The following is a 23,810-nucleotide window of genomic DNA, read 5'->3' as shown; positions in this document are numbered from 1 at the left end:
GCCGTTTCAGTGAGAATCCTGTGTTTAGCGAACAGAGGGAGTCAGGCGTATGAATCATTTTCAGCGGATGCTGTTCCTCCAGTGGGAGACAGATACACGTGGGTCATTTTGGGGTTAAAAGCAAAACGTATATTTTGTCATAATTGAGAAGGATCTGGTTATTTTTAACATTTTTTGGAAGAAGACTTTGAAAGACGGCTTTGCGGCGTTTGCCCAAAATACCTCAAAAGGCCAGCGAGCATGAGCTACGATTATTATTACAAATGTGCGAAATCCGAACAAGATGACAAGGAATTAGAAACTCGATTACACTGCAGGAAGCCAACGTTCCTCCGTTAACTGGATCGGACTGCAAAACTGATCGGCTCGGTATCAAAAATGGCACCGAGAGATTTGGCCGAGCTTTCAAAATACTCGGCCAACTTGTCAGCACCTTCAGTTACGGCAATTTTGAGTCTTGAGGGTGGGAGATAACTATCGGTGGTAACAAATGACCATTGGCGCTGGATTCGGTCTGCAACTCTTCCCCTTTCTCTCCTCTTCCACTCCTTCTCCAGCCACCCAGGCCCTAAATCCTTCCATTTAACATTTTCAGTTGCCAGTTGCAGTTAAAGGTATGTGGATATTTGGCCAGGGAGGTCCATGGAGCCCTTTAGGGCATAAGATAGTTTGAAATCACAAGGGAAGGGAATATTTAAGAGCTGAATACTCGCACAGCTTAGGGCTGCAAACAGAGAAACATCTCGCCTTGTACCAAAGCAAACATCCACTTCTATCTCCCCGTCTCTCTCTCTCTCTCCCCAATATTATTAATAGATAGGAGGGAGGAAAATACACAGGCGCACACACTGAGACACGAAAGTCCTCCCTCCTCAGGATATGGAACTCCAACAGACATGAAAACGCTCGAGCTCCTTCTGAGGAGGACATGAGAGGCATGGCACAGGATGAAGGGAAATCCTTCATACAGGAACAACACAGGCAGCAGCCGGAATGCAAGGTGGCCTTTCAGGGCCGACTGAACGGGTTTCTCCCCATGACCCTCACCCCGACACACACACACACACACACACACACACACACACACACACACACACACACACACACACACACACACACACACACACACACACACACACACACACACACACACACACACACACACACACACACACGCACACACACACACACACGCACACACACACACACGCACACAGCTTTTCTGCCTCCTGGTAACTTCTCTCTCCGTGCAGAGCTTAACAGTGTGATGTAGATCTTTTTACATTTGTCTCCCAGTTTATATCCACCCTCCCTCCTTCTTCCTCTATTCCTCCTCCTCCTCCTCATCCTGCTTCTTCTTCTTCTTCTTCTTCTCTTTTGCCCTCCGTATCATTTTTCACTTGCACACTGGAACAATCGATATGTAGAAAAGCGCGATGGTATCATGTATCATTGCAGAATATGTGATATAGATTATGGCCACTTCATGTTTACAGTATTTTTCTTTTGTGCCGGCTGCTGTTTTGTGCGGAGCCCACATTTACCGAGGATATATTCTTCTTTCGGATTGAAGGGCCTCAGTGATTGATTATTTAAAACAAAACCCTGCATGAGTAATACACACATATATATATTTATATATTTTTATAAATGCCTTGTCAGAAGTCAAACCCAAAGATAAAGCTGGAAAATATTCAACACGAAGGCCTGCGATCAGTTAGCAGGAAGACTTTATTTACAGTGTGACTGCATGAAGAGCAAGATTTCCCTCTTTGCAGTGACCTGACGACCTCTGCATCACATATTTATGTTGTCAGAACTGTGACAATAAATTTCTCGGCTTTCGCTGCGATCTAGTAAATTGCGCATTTGAGTAAATTGGTTTGCCCGACGATGCGTTTTTACAGTAATTGTGAAAAGACAATAGCCTCCATCTCCAAATTTAGGCAATATGTTTTGCACAATGACTATTCGAATGGCTCTTTGTTTGTCCAATCAATATCTTCATATATGTTCAACGGGCCTTTCCAAGTCTCTCGGGTGCCATAAATAATTTTCAGGGAATCTTTCTTGTGCGAAAGATTCTGTGACGTGAAGACCTGAAAGCCCACATAAAAACTGATCAAACAACTGCTTTGCAATTTTATTCTGCCGTGATGTAAGTGGTAAACAGACACATAGCCACGCCGACTGCACCGATCACTGCCGAGCGGAACGAACATGGCGGCCGGCGCTCTCCACCCCGATATTGCCTTTCTATATTTCTGCCTCTCTGTGAGCCGAGGTCCAGTTTCATTGCATTATCTGCATGTCCGGAGCGTCCCAGAGGGGCTGCAGAATGACCAGTGGCCCCGGTGACCCTCAGAGCTGCTGTCACCCTTCATCACCCCGCTCTCCATCTTGGATGGTGTGGTCACCTAGCAACCGGGGCCAGGGTTCGCCGCTCATGGACCAGAGGCTATTGGGAAATCAATCGATACGCCTCAGCCCAACCTAGAGAGCTGCCTGGCTGGCTGGCTGACTCCCCCACTCCTCTTCGCCCCTCCAACACCCCCCCTCCCTCCCTTGTTATGGCCAAATGAAGACGATGCAGTTCTCACTTTTCCACACCTCGCTGTATGTGGATATCCTGTTACAGGATAAGAAATGCCTCTGCTTGCCAGGGGCTCGCGGCTCTCGGGGCTGATGTATCTGTCCTGTCAACCGGCCTCAATTTCCACCAATGTTTGGATTGAGAGGCGGAGAGACGGCAATTAATCAAATTTCAGAAGAGGATTTCTTTCCCATCACAGCATCGGCCATGAAGAAGTGCTGACCAAAGATTACACTGGTGCACAATTGCAACCCCGCAACCCCCCTCCCCCCCTCCGCCACTTTTATGAATTTCTTTCAGCACATTGGAGCACACTGGTGTTTCTGAGAGCAATAACTTCACCACTCCAATCCTCCCTTAGCTCATCTCTTGGATCATTTCCACAAGGGTCTATGCGAATCTAATTAGAAATCTATCAGACACGAACGCAAAGATCACTTTCATTAGCAGAACTATGATAAATGTTAAAGGGATTAGAGGAACCTCCAAAAAAGAGATGCAATTCTTTAAAGCTCATAAAGCATCTCGAAGGTCAGATCCGTTTAGCGGGACCTCTTTTTATTACGGAGGTTCCTCACGTGGACCTTTACAATCGGCCGGGGTCAGCAACCTTTGATCCCCTCCGACCACATTGGGAGGATGGGCAGAATTCGATCACCTTAAACAGTTTAAGACAGAAGGCTCCGGGAGAACGAGGGGATGATGAAAGAATTGGGGGAGGACAGCGGGTGGAGGAGGAAGAAGGAAAAAAAAAAAGGAAAAAGGGGTGGGGAAAGAGGAGGGGTGAGGTTTGAACCGAACAAACCAGTGCTAATCTGTCCTGCGATCAGAGTCATCAAAATGAACGGCTCAGCTAAAAGAGAATCTGGTGGTCCATCTGGACTGCGGAGTGACCCTGCTGTGATCTTCGGCACTTTAGAGGAGAAACTCCATCTAAAATCATCCTGAAGATATCGATTCTGTTGTACAGTCGGAAGAATACCCAAACTTGTTTTGAGTATGTCTTCATGAACGACACCAAAACATGCTCTTATATCACTTCATAACATATAGGTTGGGCATTTCTCTTCATTTTATATCAGAGTAAAACATCTTCGAAGGCTGCTGGGACTTTTGTGTGTTGTTTTTTTTCACTGAATAATACAATCTGCGATAGAGAGAATGTTGGTGGGGTTAACACTCGATTTTACTCAAAAACACATTATCAGATAGGAACGCTGCACTGTATGCATTAAACAGTTGATACGCACAACCAAACAAAAGGCAGCTGCCAAGCCACCCCCCCCCTCCCCTTCACTCCCTCACCCCACCTCACTCCAGATTAGGCTGACAGATTTCTTGACTTTTGTTGTTGTTCATCTCGGCAACTAAGGGGATGACTCATCTTCTGTTGTGGGGTTTGCCAGATCCCCAGATGGTCATCAGCACGTGGCTGGAGGTGGGCTGTGAAATGACCCCCCAGCTGGACGCTGTGGCCAGGTCAATGATCTCTGAGCCTCCCTTGACCCCCCCCCCCCCCCACTCCCCCCTCCTGCTTCTCCTTTTTAGGGCCAGCTGCCATCACCACAGTCCAATCTTAATGGTGTTGGATCCCCCCCCCCCCCCACACACACCTCTCTCCACAACCCCATATCATCAGCGAGCCAGGCCATGGGGAGTGTCCAGCTGCCCCCCACCCCTCTGCAGCCACTGGCCTTTCACTGGACACAGGAGACCCTGCAGGGGTGGGAGCTGAGCCTCAAAGTGTGGCTCGGTCTGAGTCTGACCCCCCCCCCCCCCCCCCCCACACACACACACACACACCGAGCAAACGAGAGGAAGAGGGGCAGACAAGGGCAACAGCCACGAGGACGGGCCATGGCCACACAGGCATGACATTGACACGAACCAAAGAAAAGAACCTTTTAACCATAAAAGTGGTACAGTCGCCTCTGGAAATCAGAGGCGACAGCAAATGTGTTTGTGAGTGCCAGGGTGCCCCATTCATTGTCCCCATTACATGTCTCATGGAGTGCATGAGGGAAGCGTGGGGGTGGGGGGAGGGGGTGAGGAGGGAGGGGCTGATGCCTAAAAGCATTTTCAGTGACATAAGCGCACATGCATCCACACAAATACAGTTCAACTCTGTGCAGCTGCCTCCACAGACTGGTACAGTTGGATGACTTGGCATGGGCCCACCCGGCACAGGGGGGTTGGGGTGGATGGTGGGGGGGGTGGGGGTGGGGGTACACCTCTGCTGAGCTGGAGCCCGGCTGCCTACTGAGAGAAGGGGCTTCTGGGTTTGCTCGCCTGGAGTAATGTCGATAAATCAATAGGACACACGTCACTGCAGGCCCAGAGAAGCCACATGAAACTGTCATTGATCGGCATAAGGTGGAGTGTGTGTGTGTGTGGGTGGGTGGGTGTGTGTGTGTGTGTGTGTGTGTGTGTGGGGGGGGGGGGGGGGGGGGGGGGGATGGGTTGTGTTGGGATGGGAGGGGTGAGGATATGGGGGAGGGAGAATCCAAACGCAAGGAGCCCAGGGGTCATCTATTCCCCCTTCTCCTCCCTGATCCTCCTGCTCTCATTTCTTCCTGCTCCTCCCTTAACAATGGAGGCCAGTATATAGATGGGGTGTCAAAGGTCAGCGCAGTGGCCAGTGGCCCCTGAACAACATTGTAGAGCCACGTGCCTGTCAATAGCTCACTGTCACAGCTCACAAAACACAGAATGCCTCTGGTGCTGGAGGACAACTGCTGTGTCCACAGCGGTTGCGGCCTGCACACGCCGACACGCTGTGTCCATGCTTGGATTTCTCTCTGCCGCCACTCAAGCAAATCCACAGCGGTTTGCGAATTTGTCATTCATGACTGTCGCTTCAATGAAAATAGCCCGAGAGGAACGTAGAAATGCACGCAACACTCAGTGTTTTGCTTTTGCTGCATTTGGCGACATGAGAAAAAAAAAACCGCCGCTTCCTCCTCTGCGGCAACGTCGCAAACCACAACAGCCCGATACCGGGGCGCTGACCGTGGCGAGAAGCCACAGCTGATTGCCTTCCCTCCCACTCTCTTCTGCTGCTCTCTCTCACTCTCAATCCTGCGTTTTCAGCAGTAGTTTCGATTGGAGATCAATACGGCACATGATCAACACGGGGGCCCAGATCATGATATCCATCCTCCTCACTTAGGGCCGACCCGTCTCAGCTCCGCGGCTCTGGAGCCAACAAGCCTCCCGTTCAAAAGGGGGTTGGAAGTTCAATGCCCACCACAGTCAGACAGACGGAGAGCCGGCGATCGTCTGGGTGTCAAGTTCCCCTGACAGTCTGTCTGGCTCAGCCTGTTGGGCTTTGAGCAGAAGAAAAAGCCCAGACCACAGCACCACTCCCACTCTCCTTGTCTGCCTCCGTCTCTTCTCTTTCTGGATCTACGCGGCGATATTTCACCACTCTTGTGCCTCATGGCGAGCTAATGGCGAGCACATTGATCATGTTTGCTCGACCTCCAAATTGGGGTCAACCACAAAAGAGGCCCTGACTCCCATGTCAGAAAACTACTGAATTCAACTGTCATCCCTGCCAAAAAAAAGCCCCCCACCAAAAAAAAAAAAAAAAGAAAAAACCCAAAACAAGCCAGACACGAGGATATGCAGCCTAGTTTTCTGACCGTCCTTCAACCAGCAAAGCGAAGGAGGTCACCAAAGTCCGACGCCAGTCCGCTGCCCGGCCTCCCATTTTTCACCCCTTCTTCCCAGCGAGCTATTAACCTCTATGTAATTTCTTTAATTGTGGGAGTCGACACTGGGTTGGAGCCTAACGTCACCTTTGCATTCATTTCCCTGACACTTTCATTATCACGATAGGTATATGAAATAGACAGGTGCAAAATGCATGGCAGCCCTCTGTCCTTGCTCGACCGGTTGCCATGGAAACGGCTGATAGAGTAGGTTATCGATCGCTGTGTCCAGTCCCCCTCCGTCCCCCCCCCACACCCACCCACCCCAACCCCCCCGCCCCCTGTACCGACTTTTTTTCTGCAGTGACGGGCGTGGATCAATAGCCTGTATATTGTATGCTTTTCTCGCCATTCGTCCTCCATAATAGCAAAAGAGAGAGAGAGAGAGAGAGAAAGAGAGAGAGAGAGGTATTGTAAAAATGGAAGTGATAGTATTTACAGAAAAAGACAAAATAAGAACGGGGGGAAAAACGTCTCGTCGGATGACATGTAAATGCAGCAAAAATGCTCGTTTTGTTTTTAGCTCTCATAAATAAATGGAGGGAGAGAAATAAACATGGCCACCAGCATTCCTTCATCTTTCTGTCACAATCACTTCAATATGTTCCTTTTCCTCCTGTCGTTCATGCACATGTCGTTTCAGATTTGCCCAAGTCTTTCCCTGATATCAGATACTTTAAATCTCTCTTTTATTATTATTATTTTTTTCCTAATTCAAGTACCATTTACAATTAACCATCAGAGAGGGCCGATTCATGTCTTTAAAAACGTGACGATGAATAGAGGAGCCGCAGCGGACCTGGGGGAGCTCGTTTAAATCTCGCCTGAGGGATCCCTCCAGCGAGGGGTCATGGTTGAAGTCATGGAGCAGCGGATTTAAAGGTGGGCACTCCTCAAGGTGTCTCTGTCGCCCCGAGGCACGGTCATCACAATTCCAAGAGAGGTGGAAATAAAAGTGCACTGAGGACACAAAGGCTTTTGGACACTTCTGGAGAAATTAGCCGGGCGGCTCGCTGACGGTCAACAACCTTGGCTTAGCTACACCCCCCCACCCCCGGTATACCCTCTTCTAAACGACTTGATCTCGTACATCACAATTCATCTCACCGTTTCTCCGTACAGTATTGATATTACACTGACAAATGAATGTGAAACAGACGGTTTAGCTGTAATGATTTCAGAGGAGCAATCTGAAGGAGAGGGGAGAAGAAAAAAAAAAAAAACACGAGAGGATATTGCATACATTTTTACTCAGAGCTGCCAAGTTCTCCGTGCATGCATCACTTGGCCGCTCAGATTTCTGGGGTTTTATCGCCATATTTACAGAAAAATGAATGACAGAACACATGTAGACTGAGGGCAAGTCTATAAGGAGAGTTGCATTGTCCATTTTTCTCCTTCAGCACAGGCCTACATTATATACAGTCTCTCCCCCTACACACATATGTCAATATGTTTGGTCTTCACTGGGAGGAATGTGCCCTGAGGCGCCCATATAAAATTAGCAGACCATTCCCAAGTTGGCTCCCTTTCATGCCCCCACTTGCAAAGCGGCCGACGCCACTGTATCAATAATTCAGCCACAATTTAGTTGTACTCGGGCCACATGTTACGGGTCAGTTGTAACGGGCGCTACTGTCTGATGGGCTTGTTGGTGGTTTGTGGCCAAATGGCTTGAATGTCCTTCCGTTGTAGCCTGACAAATGTGGAGCCACGCGAAAGCCTGTTGAGCTTTGCTGAATAATGTGTCGCCGTAGATTACGACGTATACGTTAGACGAGAGCAACGTTTTCCAACCCGTATGTCTGTTGCTGATGTCTAAGGTTTTCGTTCCTGCGACGTTCCGCTGCAATTTGGAATGGGAGTGTTGTAAAAACCTTCTATTGTCCATTGTACTATAGATAATCATATGCATTTATTGTATTTGGGGGAAAATAATTCTGCATTGGTCCTGAAATTAGTGAAACTGTTCACTGGATGAGGACTCTGACCTTACATAAGGTGTTTTTTGTATGTTTTCAGTTTCCAGAACCACAAATCCAATATGTCTAAATCAGGGATGTCTAACATAAAGCCCGTAGGTCAAAATCAAAACTGGCCCACAAGAGGCTCAGATTCAGACAAACCACCAAGCAAATTGTAAAGATTGAAACGAAGACATTCATTTTCTAAAAAAAAAAAAAACAATATTTCAACTTTCGACCCGAGCTGAGATATCAGTGATGCATAACTAACTAATGTAACAGTAATAATGCAACAGTTTTTGGGACTTTCAACTGTATTTTGCACCAGAAGGTTTCATTAAAATTGACTTTATGTTGAGATTGTAATCATATTTGGTCGTAACTATTTGGTTTTGTGAAAACATTGACATTTTCATCACGTATACTCTACACCACAACAAAGAAAACCTTTAAAGTTTAACTTTAAAGGTTATTATGGCTCTAGTTTACTGGTCCAGCCCACTCATGATTAATTTGGGCTGCATGTGGCCCCCAAACTAAAATGTGTTTTTCTAATGAGTTAAGTGAAATGTTAGAAACAATATTTAAAATTTAAACTAAAATACATTAATCAAAACAGTTGGTTTTCGTTTTAGAACGAATGTACATTTCATTATTGCTGTTAAATCCCAACCCTGCATTGAGTGCGTAAAGAAAAGATCTTCAGGTAAACTCAGGTTCAGCAGGTCAAACTTCATCATCGGCGAAGAAGATGACAGAGCCTTACTGTTTCACTTCATTCTCTCAGCTGATTAGAAATGAAGCTGTGGCGTGTCAACAAACGAGCTGTTTTTGAATTCCCATCCTTCTCACGAGGCGCACAGCGATCTATATGTGTGGCCATCAAGCCGACTGGCAAATTGACACTTCACAACGCGGCTCATCCAAAAACAAGCACATGTGTGTTTCCACAGAATCCGCAGTGGCCTCAAATAAGTCTTGGGGGAGAATCTCCCCCGCATGCATCCCACCAACACTGCTGCATGCCTGCCCTGCCGTCTTAAGCCAGCCTTGGGGGGGCGAGGGGTGGTGGGGGGGGGGACTGCTAATCTCACGCTATAGCTGAATTGGAAATCCACATGAGTATGTGCATGGCGGACGGGAGGAAAATGGCTGGGAGAGGAGAGAAGTGGCTGCCCTTGCACCTTGGCGAGATGAAAAGCCCTCAAAGCCTGGAGAGGAGGAAAACACTGGCAGGGCAGAAGTCAAAGTCCCGAGGCTGTCGGAGGGAGAGAGAGAGAGAGAGAGGGAGAGAGAGAGAGAGGGAGAGAGAGAGAGAAAGAGAATGGGAGGGAAAAACTACCAAACTTTTTACTTTTCCCCTCCGGCACATTGTGTATGTGGTCAAACTGTGGACCTGATGTGTGAAAACTGAATTATTGTATACGAAATGTACATTCAGTGCCATGGAAAACTTCTGGGCAACTTGTGAAATGTTGCCAGACAGCAGTGACCTGGTTTTGCATTCAGTTTTGTTGTTGTTTTGTTTTGGGTTTGTTTTTTTTTTGTTTGTTTTTTTTTTACTGTACTTCAAGTTTGACGGATACATTGCCTGAGAATTTTCTCCATAGTTTTGTTTATCTGCCTGCAGCGTTGCACCATGAAGTACTTTGTTAATTCAGCATCAGTTCCAAAAACAAGCTTTCAGAGGTGGAATCACAAGACAATCATTAGCAAATGCAGCAATCTAACATCCTCCTAATGGATTGCAGCGTGTTTAAAAAAAAAAAAAAAGCTTTTCACCTTCACTGTTTAGTCAAGTGAGACTTAATAAATAATAATGTGTACTTATATAAAGCGACATGAGTAATGTAAGACACAGCCTCATTAACCCGGGCCGTATATTCCCATCCTGACAGAACTGACAGGATCTGGCATGTATACTCCTCATAACCATTTATGATATCTAGAAAGTAAATAAATAAATAAATAAATAAAACACTACATGAAAGCAGTGAATTAGAGCTTTCTGCTTTGCACATGTTATGAACCAGCGTGTCACGCGTTTGTTATCGGAGCTTTATAGTACTTTTAATATTATAACTATTAAAAAAAAAAAAAAACTGTTATATTGAAGCTCTCTCTCTCTCTCTCTCTCTCTCTCTCTGTCTCTCTCTCTCTCTCCAACCATAAAATATAAAATAAATCCACACTGTTAACCTGCACTAATACTTTTAATAAAGTAATTTTTTTTTTATTTATAAAACTTAAGTTTTCAAGCAAATTTCCAAAGCTGCAAAAGACACCAGATAATATAAGAGTTCTAATAAAACTACACCCATCAACTGCTTTATATTGAATGTGTCTTCAACATTTACCCTCTAAAAAAGTTACAGAAGCATGAAGGTAATTAGATTTTCTGTAAAAACCTTTTAAAAAGTTGATGCAGGATTTTGATCGATTGAAACTATTTGGAAGTAAATTGTATTTACTTGTGAACAATTAATAGTTAGTTCCTCTTATTCTGTCCACTTTTAAAACATACTTTTACTCACCGAATTTCTACCCAGAAAGTGATGTAATTTTAATTGTTTTATTGCTTATATGGTTTTTGGAATTCTCTTTTAGTCTTTTTATTCCTGTTTCAGCTGCATTTTATAGTTTTATCTCCTATTTTATTTTATTTTTTTAATCCTATATGTTTTAATTCTCTCTCCTTGTGTACAACACTTTGTTTTCAGCCATGGCTGTGTGAAACGCTCTATAAATAAATATAGTAAGTTCCATTTGGAAACAATTTGACTCGTACTTGCATTTATGTGAATAATAAATTCAGACATTAAAAAAGTTCCAGCTGACTGAAATAGACAAAAAATGAATAATCGATTTGTGGAAAATAGAAACAACAGATATATTTTTATTTATAGAAATACGAGTCTTTAGGTGCTATCAGCCCACAAAGTTTGAGATTTAATGATATTATGAAAGTATACAACATTTCAATCAGATTAAAATACTATTCATCTGGGCTACAATCAGACATATATAAAATGAATGTGTTTTGTTTTGTGTTTTTTAATTTAGCAACTGGAAATGATATCACCATGAAGATAAATGTAAGAAAACTTTCAATTCACTGTCAGGTTACAAGAATATCACTTCATTCTGGTCGCCTAATTCTCTTGTTTCCTCCTTGAAAAGCCCAAATCCTAAATTCACGCCTCCAGCTCAGGCAGCGTTTGTCCATCGGCTTTGCTTTGTCTATTTTCTGTGTTTTTCAGAAACTACAGTAAACTCAACCATTTAAGAACAATCAATACAAAGTCAAGAGTTAAAAAAAAAAAACCAACAACAACAAAAAAACCAGTGTAGATGCCTGAACAGCTGATGCTAGAGGTTAAGTGTTCCTGAGTACACATAGAGGTATGAGTGCTTAAAAAAAAAGGGGGGGGGGGGGGGAGGTGGAAAGGAAAGAAAGGCATAAAGCACAGAAGTGATCTATGTCCTTAAGCACCTCGCTGTGCTTTGCCGGCGCTCTTGATGAGTTGTCGCTGTGACTGGGTGGAAAAACAAGTCTTAAGTAATGTGGCCTTCCAGTCACCTGACCGTCAGCTCTGCCACCGCCGGACCCCGAGCCGGACGCTGGCACGGCGACGTATTGCACAGGTATAAGGCCGTCAGTAGTTATTCATCATCCATAATGTTAACGATTACAGCATGTCGATAACAAACCCCAGAGTTAAATGAGTTTGTGCACTCAGCTACGCCTGCGCCTCGGCGGTTCAAGGTCACTCCCTCCCGTCCCTGACAGGAGGGATGATTCCCGGGCCGAGCGGCAAAGCACACACATCTTGCCTCAAGGTCAAGTGTGCCACTATTTTGAACAAATAGATACATAAAACACTCAATCTTTGTGTGTGTGTGTGTGTGTGTAAAGTATGGGCGGAGACCTTGGGCTGGGATAAAGTTGGCCGGCCGCTCGTATATTCCGTCCTGTACTTGTATTTCAAGCCCGACGCCCTGTCACCCTGCGTCTTCCCCCTCCGCTCGCTCTCAGGGCTAAACAGTCCCTCCTATGTGACCCCACGCAAAAAAAAAAGTTAGCATTGATTTTGGTCACGTAAGAGCTCGCCGGAGTGCGATGCGGACGGGTCCCGGGCGTCTCGGGATGACAAACCGTGTTTATCATTGGGCCCGGTGGCCAGCTGAATTTAAGCCGCTCTGTCAAACATACCATGACCAAAGCCGCTATTCACCTACGGATGGCTGGAAAAAAAAAGAAGAAGCTAAAAACACAGAGGGGCCTTTGTGTTTGAGCAGGAGCAGGACAAGGCTCGGGCGCGTGGTGAGAGGATACACTTGATTTGGAGTCAGTTAGCAGCTCATGCCTATCGTAATGGACAATGGGGCAAGGGCAAGTGTCTCCCTCCCCTCAGCTCTCCTCTCTCCCTCACCCTGTCTCTTGGCGTGCTTTCCCCCTGGAGACACGAGCCGGGGGCTGGGCGCTCTGATGGCCAAGCGTGACATTTAAACCCCTGCCCTGCGGTAGCTTTAGGGGGGCTTTGTGGAGAGGGGGGAGGAGGAGGGGTGCAGTAAGGTCCATATGAGCACAGAAAAAGAAAAAAGAGAAGAAAAAAAAACCCGAGTCCGGACACAAGACTCACACTACAAACCCCCTAGTACACGCCGCACACGCACTGACCCCCCCCCCCCCCCCCCCCCCTTCCTCCACACACCCCCACCCCTTGCAGAAACCCTCAGTGTGTCAGTGCGGCGGGGGCCCCATTGTGCGCGGGCCTGCCACCGAAGAAAAGGGCCCTTTGGTGGTAAACAATTCAGCTGTCCACTCTGATCACAATGGGGGTACATCCCATTGCTTTGAGCATCTGCTTGGAAGTAGGTGTTGGTCCCCTCGCCGCTCGCCAGCGCTGACCATACACGCACGGTGTGCGACTAAATCCCACCACCACCTGCTCTCGGCCTCCCCTCCTTTTATCACTCCCCCCCGTTCGGATCAATACCGTTGACTCCACTGCGGTATCTCTCAAAAGACAAGTTGAATAGCCTTGTGTTGGCTGTTCAGGAGGATCGCATGCTTTTTAAATTGTGCGCCGAGCGGAGGCCAACTGTACGAGCTGATTAAGGCGTGCATGAGAAGGAAGATGCCTTCCTGTCATGACACGAGGTGCCGGGAGTTATTTATGGAGGCCTCGCACCGGCAGACAAAAGCACGGCTGCTTATCGCCCTCTTGTGGCCATTTAGTATATTCGGTCCCTGCTAAGTTACTCCATACTGCGAAAATTTTTTTAATAAAATGTATGTAGACATGGTAATGCACGAGTAGCGCACAAGCCCTGACCTTCATTCATTTATTATGAAATGCTCTTGAATTTTTATATGTTACAAAATCATATTAAGAAAAAGTGTAAAATGCTGCTTGACCTTCGGAAAATCTACTTTGCAAGTGCAAATTACAGTTAGAAAGTATTATATTTTTTCAAATGCTGTGTCATATGTGCTAAATATTTGATGGAATGAAGAATTTCGTTACTGAGGGTGGTTCACAAACCACATGGAAACAGACTTAACAACAAATTAAACAATGAAAAAGTACATTAAACGTGTGTGAGGATGAAATAAAATGAGTGTACATGCTGCGTTTGACCTCGCGGCACAACACGGCGTTGACGTTTTATCTGTTAAACAGCATGAAAATGTTCTCTGATTGATTTTATGCTCGTTTCACCTTGATTGTATTCTCTCTTTTTTTTTTTTTTCATTGTTTCTGACCCCAAAACATTTTCAGACGGGGCGTTTTATAGATTCCTAGAGGGCTAACGCTGAGCGGGCTCCACTGCTGGGGAAGCGCTAATCAGCTCGGAAGCATTTGCTGCCCTTCTGGCAAGGTCAGCGGGGTCACGGTCCCTGGGCTGTATGTCCAGTCCATCCCTCGCCCCCTCCCCCCGCTGCAAAGCCCAGCCCCCCTCTGGGGCCTACAGGCCCTGCAGGCACAATCACCGCAGCGCGACTACAGGCTCACAGAAGCTCTCTTTAATCTACGCCGGGCGCTGGGATGGACTGCGGCTGTCCGTCCATCAGCCTGTCGGTGTGTCTTGCCTTGACCGTGCACGCCGGCGGTCTCGGACCTCGGCTATCGACTCGGGGAGACCGGACCCGGGGTCTGTGATTGGCCTGCAGAGGCGTCCGGTGGGCCCCTCCCGCTGTTTGACCAGCTGATTGATCTGTTAACACCGGCCGCTGGACGTGTGTCCCTGAATTTAATTTCAGAATTCATTTCTGGGGAGACGTGTGTGTACAGAAATGATGTAGAGTCCCGGGATCCGAGTGAAGGATTGACGACCGAGGCCAAGTATAATTGCGATTTAGATTTTCTTTTTTTTCCCCCTCTCTCTCTCTCCCTCTATCTCGCTCTCTCTCCCCCTATATCTTTAGATTTTTGGGATCATACCACACCAGTACACTTCAAACTGCTTTTTCCCTTTTCATTTTCTACTACAACGCTCTACAGTCTCATCTTAATCTCCAGAGATTAACTCCTCCAGGTGCCACACAAGACAATGCCTCAATGCGTGCGTTTTTCAATGTACACTTATTTTTATTTTCCAAACCAATGGGCACATTTTTTTTGTCCTTTGGGCACACTTTATCATTTCACTGTTGCGATAAGGCACAGCTGTAGCGTCCATATAGCGTCTGGTTCTCTCCACAGCATGAATACACCTGCGAAGGAGTCTTTGCCGTCACTAAATTTGATCACATCAATATCTAGAGAACCCCCTGCTACTAAAATGAAGAAGAAAAAAAAAGGAAAGTGTTGTAAAATGCCGGTGGAGCCAGGCGCCGAGGGTTAGGTAAACCCTGATTCATTTCACAGCTCATAAAGAGCGGCAGCACATCGGTGAGTGGGTATTGTCCGCCATGGATTTTCCCCCGTCCACTCCGCTTTTACGCGTCTCCGTTTTCAGAAATGTCCATAAAAACACAAGAGACTATGAAATAAACGTGACGACCGAGACAAGACAATGGCGGCGTTAAGGAAGCGGGCGTCTGATTTGATGGAGTCTCTCTGTCTCTGCCTCCCTCTGGCCTGCTGCAGACGCGGGGAGGCAGGGGGGGGGGGGGGGCTGCTTGGATATGCATCACAAAGGCTTCCTGCAGTATTGATCGGCAGTGGGTTAAGGCAGTCTATCAGCAAATGTCCCTCTCTCTGGGAAAAACAATGGGAGATTAAAAACACACAGCTTGCCGGGCGGGAGGCTGCTGATGGGCCTTTATCTGGGCCCAAAGGTCACTGTGTACAGATATAATCCACTTTCACTTAACAGCTTCATTTAAGGCACCTCGCATGCAAATAGTGGCATTTCGGGGTCTATTCAAAGACGACGGAGAAGGTTGTTTGTTTTTTTTTTTCTATCTTCGTCCTGAAACCATCGCTACGGATTGGAAGCGGAATAGTTTAATATTGAAAATCAAGCAGACGAGGATTCAGCTTGTAGAAATGGAGCATTGCTTTACTTCTGGGGTGTCGAGCGAAAAGAAAGGAGCCGACCTGCCGGAGACCAACCCGGCCCGAAATGTGTGTGAAATTATGACAGTAAGTGCAACATATTTGACCACTGGGGGGCGCATTTTAGTCAGTATTTGAATCAATTCAGATGACCAGATCGTGATATGACTGTATTTTTGAGTTCCAGCTATATGAGGCCAAATGTTTTATGCGTTTGAAGACATATGTAGTTTAAAAAAAACAAAAAAACAATTGTGATTTTACTTGTTTTGTTGATCTCATTTATATTGTTCTAAAAAAATGTTTAAATGGGGAAAGTAAAGGGGGGCTGGGTGGCCGTTTTCCTGCATGCAACAATATCTTAGTGTTTGCTTTGCTGCAAATTACAAACAAAAACCCCCATTAAATATGTTTAGAAGAAGAAAAGAAACACCAAAAATGTCCGGTTGTCACTGGGGTTTTTTTTGGAATTAAATCACACTACAAACTAACAGCAGGAGAACACGGACGGGCAACGGACAGACGATCAAATTGGATTGTTATTACGAACACAGAGACATGCGTTTAGCTTGCCAGGTGTGTTTTTAATATTATAATGCTATTATTTAACACTTGGGATCAAACTGCACCGAGGTAAATTGACTTTAACACTAAATATTTCAAATAATGCAAGTGCAACAATTTTATTTTAGCAGCAGCATATCGTCCTCGGTGTTTGCCTCAACAACGCCTCCACTCTACTGTTGACGATCTTTATCCTCCACCCGCTGCTCCGATCGTGACTTTAACAGATGACACACACACACACTCGTTGGACGAACCTTCATGTTTTATTCACGTTTGAAATCACGTTTAATCAAGTCAATCTTAAAATGAACTCAGACTCAAAAACAAAACACAGTTTTCTTCATATACCACAGTAAAAAAAAAAAACACTGAACCGTAACGACACTCTTATACAACCGCATGTCGGAAACAAAAAGCAGCTTAAAACTCAGTGAGGAACGTAAATCGTGAGCAGAGATATCTGATGTGACGTCGCGTTTGCCCGCTACACGTGACGTTTTTTGGGCTCGCTCAGTTTGCGTTTCTTGGACGCGGTGTTGTTCGTCTCCTGGCTGTTGGGAACGTTAAATCCAGAAACCTGAAGGGATGGAAGGATGGAAATGAGAGCGAGGCATGATATTTTTAAGAGCCTCGTCCCACTCTGGCAAACCGCAACGATCAGCGCTGACTCATCTGCTCCTACGCATGTTAATCTCAGAAATCTGCTCAATCTGTCAGCAACACAAACATCTGTCTCTTCATCAGCTGTCTTTTTTTTTTCAGGCTGAATTTAAAGCTGCTACATAATTTAGTCACACAAACACTATTTTGACATTATAGTTGTAAGTGAAAATGCAGAGGTTTTTTTTTTTAACAGAAAAGCTGTTTACTTGACTTGAGAAAAGATGTAGTGAGCCTGCCTGGCCACTAGTTAGTGCTGTTGCTTTGTTTCATTAATAATGAAGCCACACAGAAGTGTCTGGAGTAAGATACACTATAAACTATAGATGCACGATAATCCCCCCCCCCCACCCCCCGTCACTGAGCAAGCAAACAAACTGGAAATGAGCAAAATCAAGGCAATGATGGAAATTTATTATTGGATCATGTTAGGGTTATATTAAAAAAATTATATTATCAGACTAAACAGTGTGACACCGATGTTTATCGTACATCCCTACTGTAAACATCAACAATGCTCAACATGATGTATTACGTCCTTCAATCAATGTTTTGCCATTTTGCTTATTTTTTTAATTGTTATTTTGTTTTGAGATGCTTCAATTAGGACACCCTTGCAAACGAGATGCGACATAGCGAGGGGTTATCTTGTTCAATAAATAAATAAATAATACACAGACATTCGGATGGACAGGCCACATGTTGTTATGTACACGCACACACACGCATGCACGCACGCACACACACACACACACACAAACAGCATGGTTATGAACTCTCGGTGTTTAACATCCCGTCGGCTCTCAGAAGCAGGAGTGATAAAAAGATGAGCGCTCTGGGTTGTGAGGTGTGTGACTGACCACCGTGGACTTGATGATGCGTCCACTCCTGGTCCTCTTCACGTCCCGCTCCACGTCGGAGGTCGTCGTCACCGCCGCCTTCATCTGAGGGGGGACAGATGGTCGGTAACGCCGGGAATCACTAAAACACTCTCGAAGTGGTTTGAGCGTCATGTGGACACAAAGTCGACGGTAGACTACAAACTAGAAACTAGTCATTCAAAACCAGGCAAACCATCAATGCAATAATAACGAAATTTAAGTCTCTTGTCCTTCCGTCTTCCGAAGAAATCCCCAAAAACTGCGAACCAATGTGCCATACAAATCGGATGGGAGAGGCTCTTCATGGCTAACGGCCATCGTGCTGGCGATGCTAACTGGGTTCTGCAGACAAATGTGGCGTTGGCGAAGATCTCGCTCTACCGAGCGTAGCTCTAGTTAATGTTTATCGCAGATTATTGTCAGCTGCATGTGTTTGGCTTCAATTAAAAAGCATTTCTCTTTGTTTCCACGGAAACAGACATTGTCTTCAAAGCGTTGCCGCGTAAACGTGAAACTTTTCCAAAATGAAAATGCAACAACGGCGTGTTTTTCACTTGAGACATCGTCATGGAAACGGGGCCCGAGTCGCACTTACCTCTGCGTATTTCATCTGTGTTTTGCTTTTCATCTGGACTTCTTGAATTTCTAAGAAAAGGAAAACACACATTGAATTCAGTCAGCGCTCAAACCTGTCGGCGTGCAGTTCACATCTTCTCCCCGTGCATGCAGGCGTTTTCAATTGTGACTTGGTAAATGTGGGTGGGAAAGTTAAAAAAAAAGAAGAAGAAGAAGAAGCTCAGAGGTGGCTGCAGGGTAATCAGAGTAAACATAAGTGTCTCTGTGTGTTTGCACTGCGATGGACCGGCGACCTGGAGACCCCCCCCCCCCCGAACCACAAACACTGCGACGCAAACGCTGAAGCCGGAGTGGACTTTGAAGAAGTTACAAGGGAATACTTGCCGGTGTTATCGAGGTCAGCCTTGGCGTTATCGGCCTCCTCCACAGCTTCAGGCGCATGACTCTAAAAAAAGGTTCAAACATCTTATCTGGACAACAGGATTGGAAGATGTCGACACACAACAGCAAACTGCCGCTGATAACACACAATGACTCGGGACACGTGACCTGCAGCCGCGTCGGCATTCGCAGGACGTTTCATTGGACGCTGCTGATGAAGTGAACATGACACAGGACTGGAGCCTGAACCCAATCCTCACGTTCAGAAACTATTCAGTCCATTTCAAGCCTATTTGAACTTAAATCTATTCTCCTGCTGTTCATTTATCTTCTGGTCTTTGTCATTTTTGTTCTTTATTTATGTATTTTTCCCACCACACTCTTCTTTTATCCTGTAAAGCTGGTGTCAAATTCCATATGTAATCAATAGGATTGTATATGTATCTCTCCGTGGGCCTTTGCTATTTTGACGTGTTTTGATTGTAAATAGAAAGAAAATCCCCGTCTGACAGCGTTTCATCAAGTTTCGAGAAATTCCTCGTGTGAAATTGCGATGTTCCGCGAGCGGGGAGTGCGTGCTGCATGAGTGACCTCATGATCACGCTGCCGAGGAGAAGAAAAAAGCTGTTTTCTGTGTGAGCTGTTTGTGCAGCGACCTGCGTGGAGTCTTCCTCTTCTTCCTCGCCCACCTCCATCACCCACTGGCCCGTCGGACTGGCGCTGTTGTTCACCTGCAAACATCGAGAGAGTCAAGCTTTCTGGCTCGTGGAGGATTACAGAGTGCGGGAGAATGGAGCCGCCGCCACGTTCACCTGGTCCAGTCTGTGTCTCTCGGTGGTCATGTCCAGCTTCAGGGAGTGGAACGGAGTCAACACCTCGCCCATGGCCATTCTGAGGGGCTCCACCTCAAACGCCATAGTCCCACTATCAGCTTCCTTAAAGCCCGGCGGCTGGTAGTCCCAAGGAGTCACTGAAAATAGACACACACAAAAAAAAAAGGCCGAAATGGACCAGACTTTTAATCCAGGGGACACATTCAGCCTAATTTCACCTCTTGAGTGACCTGGACTGGTGGAATAGTGTCATAACAACCTTTAGAGCTAAACTAAAGTGTTTCTTGGTTGTGCTGCAGAGTATATGTGATGAAAATGTCTATATTTTCACAAAACCAAACAATTACGACTGAAAATTTGTACAATCTTTAAAAAAAACAAAGCGAATTACAATGAAACTTTCTGGTGGAAAATACAATATGTATCAATAACTTCTTTAGCTGTTGCATTATGGGTGTTTGCGAGCAACGAGCATAGACGAGCCAGTTAATCTCCCTCCCATCAATTTCACGTCTTACAAAAAAAAAAAAAAAAAAAAAGTGTGTATAAGAGTTTGTTTTTGTGGCTGGTATCTCTGCGTACAGCAGTGGATGGAAACACTGAAGCTCATTGTGAACGTGTCGGTAAACAGACCTCAATAACACAAAGTGGCTTGTTTTGAAAGCTTGACATTTTGAACAGTATTCGTCAAGGTAGATGAACTAAAAACAATCCTTAGGTGGATAAAGCAGTGACCTGAAGCCAGGTCACTGCTCTCCCTTCCTGCTTTATGACGACTGCAGATGGACAACGTGTTTATTCATGCACATACGTGCTGATTTGTGTTCATTTAAAGCATTTTGAAGTCGGGGAAAAACAACAAAAAAAAGACCATAAAAGCTCATTTTGCATCATTTCAAATCGTTATTTTTTTAATGTTGCATAACAGACCAGATGAGACAGATCATCCATATTTACCCAGTTACGCGCAGGATAACACCTCCCTCCCTCACGCTGTGCGCGTCAATATGGAGAGTTCACACCAGTGTTAATTTCTACCAATATTCTCATCATTTCTAGGTTCCTCTTTTCTTTTTTTCTCCGCTCACCTCTAATGTGGCCAAACGAATGCAGCTATTGATTATTCACATTGCGATCCCTGTGACGCCAGGTCTCGTAATAATAATTGATTTTTATCAGGTAGTTTGGGATGGGGGAGAAATTAAAAACAGAGAGTTGACAAGAAGCTAAAGGAGGAGAAAAAAAACGTGTGTGTGTGTGTGTGTGTGTGTGTGTGTGTTCCTCACCATCATCGTAGTAAGCCAGCTTCATGTTGAGACAGACACTGTCTGGCAGCGGACCCAGATTCTGCATCAGTGTGTAGAGTTTTCTGACCAGCAGGATGCTGGCTTTCTTTGTGTTTCCGCTGGACATCGACACTTTGCTGTTGCTGTTACTGGTATTAACGAAGAAGAAGAAGAAGAAGAAGAAGAAGAAGAAGAAGAAGAAGAAGAAGAAGAAGAAGAAGAAGAAGAAGAAGAAGAAGAAGAAGAAGAAGAAGAAATACAGCAAGAAAATGCAGATTGTTCATGTTGAGGTGTGCATTATTTGACAAACTGTTATCAACAGCATGCATTATGTTGAGATTATTTAAAGATGCCAGAGGTTTAAAATATCAAAATATGGTACATTTGAAACATTTGCAATTTGAAAAATAAAGAAATCAAACTATTTTGTCAAGTTAGCTCAAGCTTTGACTGACAAATATATAATAATAATAATAATAATAATAACAATAATAATAATAATAATAACAATTAGCCACCTTTCAAAGTCCATGAGTGCCACTCCAGCTAAATATTGGATCTTGAATTGGTAAATCTCAGTCACTTTCTGAAATAGAAGCAAAGACAAGAGGTGTAAGCAGAATGCCTGTGTGTGTTTGTTCAACATCTCAGCGCTGACAAAGACAAAGTGAGGATTACCTGGGGATTATCGGGGTCAGTAGAAATCTGAAAAGAATTTCCACAATGACAAATATTAGCATGATGAATGTTTGTGAAATACTGAGAACAGCAGAGAGAAACATACATTTTGTAAAATATCTGCATTTGTGTTGAATATTTGAAATGAAAGGCCATAAAACATAAGTAAATACTCACAGACATGACGACTTTCCGCAGCTTTAAAGAAGGAAATAGTCACACATGAAGACAAAAAAGAAAATGTAACTAAAGATGTACATTATTTGTTCACAACACCCTTAATCTTTTAAAACTGAGCTGATTCTGTAAGCTTTTGTCTGAAATGTGGCTCGAGGATTTGAGTTGGTGTAATAAAAAAATGCTACCCTATTCTTATAGCTGAGATTTACCTGTTTAATTGTACGTGTGATGTCACAAAATGACATAAAAGTGCATTGTGTTATACTGCTTGTAGTAGATTCCAAATGTCCTTGTTTTTAAATATCAGAATATGTAGATATTACAAATGTTTTGGAGAATAAAAAAGATTGAACGCTCACATATTTCTTCTGGATGGCCTCGAAGCAGCCCTGCATCCTGGGAAGAGGAATAAAAGCTTATTAAAAATGTAATACACAAAATATCATATATGTTTCCACCCTGATTGCACAGTTTTGGTCAGCCTGGAATCAAAATCAGATGAACATGTATGACTGATAGGCCCCATTGACAGGATGTTTCAAGTGAAAACGCATAGTTTTCTTTCCAGAAAAGTTTTGTGTTTACAAAGAAACATCTTGAAAATAATGTCCCTTTGCAAACAAATGGCAGAAATTGTGAAAATGGTGTAGTTTTGGTTTTTTAAAGTGGAACTTTACAGGTGGCTTGGAGCACCGCTGTCAGAAAACCAAAACCCAAAGTAAGTTTAGCGTTTTCACAGGAATAAAACGTGCAAACGAGAATCAACTTCTCCCACGTTTCACCCACAAATGGGCACCAGTCACTCCCCCTCACCACTGAAGGATCTGAATGGCACCGGGGCAGCTGTGCTCCTCTCGGAGGATCATCACTTTTTGATCTGGTGGAAGAAAATGAAAGCGAGGTAGGAATCCATCGCTGTAAACACCGCTAACCTGACAGTCGATGTCATGAGCAGAGTGAGAGGTAATCTAACCTTCGACATATTTCTTCCCGTAAGCCTTTCCTGGGAAAATACCTCGCAGGTATGTGATGCCGGACACGGCGATGGCCAGAAGCTTCTTGATGACGACCAAGGACTGCTGCTCTGTGACCACCTGGGCCGGAGCCAGCTGAGTGTCCTGCACAGGCCCACAGACAGCAAGAGCTTAAATCTCAATGCAGAGACACAGTAAAAATATGCTTAATTATGGGTTTACTATACTTTTCCGGATGTTTTTTTGGGACCCCAATGAGTGCTTTAAAGCAGCATATGTTTATTCTAAGGTTAACTAATCAACTGCCCCCCAAGGTGCACCTCAACATATTTTATTAGTACGGATATGCTATCATGAATGTGGCGATATTTAGGTTTGTTACTCGAGAATATGTGTTAAACTTAAGCAGAACTATACTGCATTTGTTGAAACTACCCTGCTTCTAGATACCAACATGCCTGAGAAATCAATCCATCCATCTATATATAACCATACTGGATACCTTTAATGTCTCTCAGATTTTTTTATTGAACTAAAAATGCAATAAAAATGTTTGTTAATAAAATAGCATTTATTGCATCTATTGTACAATCCAACCTAATTTTACCTGTGAGGTCCTCTTTTGTTGTGCAGTCGTCATTTCTGTGGAGAGAAAAAAACACCAGATATAAATCCAAAAAGATAATGGACACCATAAAATTACGTTTTTGTCAAATTTAAGCCTTCATGTTGTTTACATAGGCTACTTTAAGAGGTTAGCTTTAAAATGCTACCTGCAAGCTTAATTATGAGTTTTTTCCCCAACAGTAAGACTAAGCTGTGTCCAGGCTTCAATGTCGACGATCATCTATACTTACAGAATAGCTACAGATGTATATTAGATGACAGATTTCGGTGTGTTTTTTTTTTTAAACAAATAAATATTTAAACGCTAACCTTTCTCTCCAGTTAGCCGAAAAGCGCGCTATTTGTTTGATTGACAGGTGGTCCAACCAATAGACTCAGATCAGAATAGA

General features: G+C 44.6%; 1 protein-coding gene across 1 annotated transcript; it reads right to left on the bottom strand.

Moving 5' to 3' along the window:
• Window positions 1-16,829: 16,829 nt before the first annotated feature.
• hormad1 (HORMA domain containing 1) lies at window positions 16,830-23,434 on the bottom strand (the record flags this gene model as incomplete). Its single annotated transcript, XM_080501294.1, has 13 exons — window positions 16,830-16,922; window positions 17,866-17,949; window positions 18,833-18,907; window positions 19,500-19,574; window positions 19,656-19,813; window positions 20,963-21,111; window positions 21,481-21,548; window positions 21,641-21,667; window positions 21,818-21,838; window positions 22,180-22,216; window positions 22,634-22,697; window positions 22,794-22,938; window positions 23,402-23,434. The coding sequence occupies 13 exons, from the start codon at window positions 23,432-23,434 to the stop codon at window positions 16,830-16,832; spliced, it is 1,029 nt and encodes a 342-aa protein (XP_080357420.1).
• Between the last annotated feature and the right edge of the window lie 376 nt (window positions 23,435-23,810).

Source organism: Blennius ocellaris (assembly GCF_963422515.1).
Source record: "Blennius ocellaris genome assembly, chromosome: 8".
In the NCBI taxonomy this organism is placed as follows: domain Eukaryota; kingdom Metazoa; phylum Chordata; class Actinopteri; order Blenniiformes; family Blenniidae; genus Blennius; species Blennius ocellaris.
Note: the sequence above shows the minus strand (reverse complement) of the source record. Positions and strands in the feature narration are given on the sequence as shown.